This window comes from Frankliniella occidentalis, unplaced genomic scaffold (assembly GCF_000697945.3).
Source record: "Frankliniella occidentalis isolate FOCC.00 unplaced genomic scaffold, Focc_3.1 Scaffold12, whole genome shotgun sequence".
NCBI lineage: Eukaryota > Metazoa > Arthropoda > Insecta > Thysanoptera > Thripidae > Frankliniella > Frankliniella occidentalis.
Window position 1 is genome coordinate 2,372,532 of NW_026267142.1, and position 1,820 is coordinate 2,374,351.

At 44.7% G+C, this 1,820-nt stretch overlaps 2 protein-coding genes across 2 annotated transcripts in view; both read right to left on the minus strand.

The window, feature by feature from the left end:
- Nucleotides 1–6: 6 nt before the first annotated feature.
- Nucleotides 7–1,029, minus strand: LOC127748758 (uncharacterized). Its single transcript, XM_052263548.1, has 3 exons — nt 812–1,029; nt 371–713; nt 7–276 (listed from the first exon to the last, which is right to left on the minus strand). Exons 1-3 carry the CDS (start codon nt 983–985, stop codon nt 56–58), a joined length of 738 nt encoding a protein of 245 aa, XP_052119508.1. The 5' UTR covers nt 986–1,029; the 3' UTR covers nt 7–55.
- Nucleotides 985–1,820, minus strand: part of LOC127748744 (uncharacterized) — a 1,799-nt gene continuing 963 nt past the window's right edge. The window contains exon 3 of the mRNA XM_052263503.1: nt 985–990. Coding sequence (XP_052119463.1) covers nt 985–990 — 6 coding nt within the window. The remainder of the gene's footprint in view (nt 991–1,820) is intronic.

Below are 1,820 nucleotides of genomic sequence, written 5' to 3' on the forward strand. Positions count from 1 at the left end.
AAACCTTTATAATTACAGAACTAAATAGCAGTACGTTGCCAGCAAATTGAAAGAACTAAACAATAAATTGATCGAAGACATTCATGACTCTAGTAGAAGCTAAATGCAAGAAACGGTTGATGCTAATTTCTCCAGCGAGCAATAGTGCAGTGTAATTTCTTATTCTAATGTCATTGTTTACAGCTGAGACTTTTCGGGCACGGGCTACTTGGAATCCAAACCGCCGAGCAGCAAGAAGAGTCCGGGCCGAAGTTTGTTCCAGACGACGGAGTGCAGCTGGAAAATGTGGTAATAAAGACATGTAAGTATTTAAGGTTATTCTTGAATATTATTTTCAATTTACTGAATCCTATTATCTCCTCTTACTCACTTATGAAATGCCAAAGACCTGGCCTGTGTGCTCCTGTTTTTGACCTCAGCATTCTGTTGCAGGACTCGGAAACATTGTTGGTCCTATGTGGCTGGTCATAAACGGACATTGTGGAGAACAGAGGATCTGTCATCCAAGTGTTTATCATATAAAGGAAGAAGCCATTGAGGAGCTGAATGTAGCCTCGTCTAGTGGCCTCCTGAATGAGGGTGTTGAGCCCTCGAGCCATAACATTTTTAGGCAGCAAAGCTAAGGCGCATGCAGATCGTATGAGGCTCTTCAGCCTTCTATGTTGGTTCATAAAGGGAACCAGACCCAACTCTCTGGCCTTTTTTAGAACAGCCTATTTAGAGAGAGAGAGAATTAGAGCTAATACCCTTTTGTTAAATATGTGTTTCAGATATCTTTAAGGCTACAATGGAAAGGATTAAAAAAACATACCCTGCAAAAATGCCAGTAGCAGCCAACAACCTGTGCATTTGGGAAGACTGTTTTCCAGGCATTCTGTAGACCGACCTCAAAATCAGTCATAACGACAGTGGGGTTGAATAGAGGCACAAGCTGGTGTATGTGTTGTAGCACAGCTGTGTACTCAGCCTCTGACTTCCCAGTCATCAGGACTTGACCCAGAGGTATGATCTAGAGACAACAAAGGTTATTGTTTAGGGGCCGTTCACAAATGACGTCACGCAAATTTCAGGCGATTTTGACTCCCCCCCTCCCCTACGTCACGCGGCTAACCTAACCTTCCAATGCTTTTAAGATAGGACCGTCACGCGGGCAGAGACCCCCTTCCCCCCCTCAGTTGCGTGACGTAATTTGTGAACGGCCCCTTATCGCTGAGCGAAGCTCAGTCCAAGTCGCTGAGGGGTCAGGCGATGTCTCCGTCGTGAGTCTGTCTGTCTGTCCGTGTCTGCGTTCCTCTTTTTCTGGAAAACGGCTGCACCGATGACAAAATACAAGTTTGCTTCAACATCGATAATTTTAGGGAGTCTCAGTGTCCCCTTTGCGCTCTCAACGGACTAATTTGAAATATATGGTCCTCTTTTTCTCAGAGAGAGCTTCAGATGTTGTTGTTTCGGTGGTGGCTACACTGAGTGGAAAAAGAGCGCGAACACGCAAATGGCTCCAGCGTCCACTTCGAGACTTTCTGATTCTCTCACACTTGATCATGATGTCAGATGGTCAAACCGAGTGTGAAATTTTTAGTTTTAGAGTTGCGGAACTCGAATTACCAAGTTTCGCCGGTGTCCGTTGAAAAGGAACGAAAGTGATATTTTTAATGGTTTACGTATTTACTTACGTAAGCTGGAGGGGAGGAGGGGGTTCGGGGTTCGGGTGAAATGTGCAAAGGTAACTATTGTTTCGGGGTCAACTTGACAAAAGAAAACGAAAATGTTTCATGCTCCAAGACGATCGGAATCGAAATGGCAGAGTTATTGCCCCCCAA